We start from the raw sequence: 2,391 nt of genomic DNA, 5'->3' as shown, positions 1-2,391 counted from the left end.
GGACTGGGAATGGACTGGGATGGACTGGGAATGGACTGGGAATGGACTGGGATGGACTGGGATGGACTGGGATGGACTGGGATATACTGGGATGGACTGGGAATGGACTGGGATCAAACTGGGATAAACTGGGATGGGACTGGGATGGGAGTGGGAATGGACAATTGTTGCCCCCCCAGGTACCCCCACGTGTATCCCAGGTGTCCCCAGCTGTCCCCATTGTCCGCAGGTGTGTCTGTCCCTGTCCCCAGCTGTGTCCCCAATGTCCCCAGGATGTCCCCAATGTCCCCAATGCTCACGTTGGTGATGAAGGTGCCGAAGCACTGCACGGTGTAGGGGCAGTCGTGGCTCCCCCATTCTCTGTGTGCCTGTGCTATCTCAGGTGTATCTCAGATGTGTCTGTGCTATCTCAGGTGTGTCCCCAATGTCCCCAATGTCCCCAGGATGTCCCCATTGTCCCCATGTCTCACATTGGTGATGAAGGTGCCGAAGCACTGCACGGTGTAGGAGCAGTCGTGGCTCCCCCATTCTGTGTGTATCTGTGCTATCCCAGCTGTATCTGTGCTATCCCAGGTGTGTCTGTCCCTGTCCCCAGGATGTCCCCATTGTCCCCAGGTGTCCCCAATGTCCCCAGGTGTGTCCCCAATGTCCCCAATGTCCCCAGGTGTGTCCCCAATGTCCCCGTGTCTCAGGTTGGTGATGAAGGTGATGAAGCACTGCACGATGTAGGGGCAGTCGGGGCTCCCCCGTTCTCTGTGTGTATCTGTGATATCTCAGCTGTCCCCAGGTGTGTCTGTCACTGTCCCCAGGATGTCCCCATTGTCCCCAGGATGTCCCCAATGTCCCCAATGTCCCCAGGTGTGTCTCACGTTGGTGATGAAGGTGCCGAAGCACTGCACGATGTAGGGGCAGTCGTGGCTCCCCCATTCTCTGTATGTATGAAATCTCAGGTGTGTCAGTGCTATCCCAGGTGTGTCTCCATTGTCCCCAGGATGTCCCCAATGTCCCCAGGATGTCCCCAGCAGGTCTCACGTTGGTGATGAAGGTGCCGAAGCACTGCACGATGTAGGGGCAGTCGTGGCTCTCCCATTCTCTATGTTTATCTATGATATCTCAGGTGTGTCTGTACTATCCCAGGTGTGTCTGTCCCTGTCCCCAATGTCCCCAGGATGTCCCCAATGTCCCCAATGCTCACATTAGTGATGAAGGTGCCGAAGCACTGCACGATGTAGGGACAGTCGTGGCTCTGCTGTTCTCTATGTGTGTCAGTGCTATCTCAGGTGTGTCCCCATTGTCCCCAGGATGTCCCCATTGTCCCCAGGATGTCCCCAATGTCCCCGTGTCTCACGTTGGTGATGAAGGTGCCGAAGCACTGCACGATGTAGGGGCAGTCGTGGCTCTGCTGTTCTCTATGTTTATCAGTGCTATCTCAGGTGTGTCCCCAATGTCCCCATTGTCCCCTGATGTCCCCAGGATGTCCCCAATGTCCCCAGGTCTCACGTTGGTGATGAAGGTGCCGAAGCACTGCACGGTGTAGGGGCAGTCGTGGCTCCCCCATTCTCTATGTCTATCAGTGATATCCCGGGTGTATCTCAGGTGTATCTATGATATCTCAGGTGTATCTCAGGTGTGTCCCCAATGTCCCCAGGATGTCCCCAGGTGTCCCCATTGTCCCCAGGTGTCCCCAAGTCTCACGTTGGTGATGAAGGTGCCGAAGCACTGCACGGTGTAGGGGCACTCGTGGCTCCCCCGTTCTCTGTGTGTGTCTGTGATATCCCAGGTGTGATATCTCAGGTGTATCTCAGGTGTGTCCCCATTGTCCCCAGCTGTCCCCAGGATGTCCCCAATGTCCCCAGGATGTCCCCAATGTCCCCAGGTGTCCCCAATGCTCACGTTGGTGATGAAGGTGCCGAAGCACTGCACGATGTAGGGACAGTCGTGGCTCCCCTGTTCTCTGTATTTGTGATATCTCAGGTGTGTCTGTGCTATCTGAGGTGTGTCCCCATTGTCCCCAGGATGTCCCCAATGTCCCCAGGATGTCCCCAATGCTCACGTTGGTGATGAAGGTGCCGAAGCACTGCACGATGTAGGGGCACTCGTGGCTCCCCCGTTCTCTATGTTTATCCCAGGTGTATCTATGATATCCCAGCTGTCCCCAGGATGTCCCCATTGTCCCCAGGATGTCCCCAATGTCCCCAATGTCCCCAGGTGTCCCCAATGTCCCCAGGATGTCCCCAATGTCCCCATGTCTCACATTGGTGATGAAGGTGCCGAAGCACTGCACGATGTAGGGGCAGTCGTGGCTCTTGAGCACCACGTCCAGGTCCATCAGGATCCGTTTGTTCTCCTCGCGGTTCCCCGAGCGACGCATTTGCTGCGGGGGAGGGGAGG

At 56.5% G+C, this 2,391-nt stretch overlaps 1 protein-coding gene across 1 annotated transcript in view; it reads right to left on the bottom strand.

The window, feature by feature from the left end:
- LOC130587083 (dual specificity mitogen-activated protein kinase kinase 7-like) overlaps nucleotides 1–2,391 on the bottom strand; it is a gene marked incomplete at its 3' end in the record, with an annotated part of 22,941 nt that overhangs the window by 4,076 nt on the left and 16,474 nt on the right. Inside the window, exon 4 of the mRNA XM_057388037.1 lies at nucleotides 2,215–2,374. Within this exon, the coding sequence (XP_057244020.1) occupies nucleotides 2,215–2,374 (160 nt within the window). The remainder of the gene's footprint in view (nucleotides 1–2,214; nucleotides 2,375–2,391) is intronic.

Source organism: Malurus melanocephalus, unplaced genomic scaffold (assembly GCF_030028575.1).
Source record: "Malurus melanocephalus ecotype Western Australia unplaced genomic scaffold, MMel_1.1 scaffold_1512, whole genome shotgun sequence".
Classification (NCBI taxonomy): domain Eukaryota; kingdom Metazoa; phylum Chordata; class Aves; order Passeriformes; family Maluridae; genus Malurus; species Malurus melanocephalus.
This window is presented reverse-complemented; position numbering and strand designations above follow the sequence as displayed.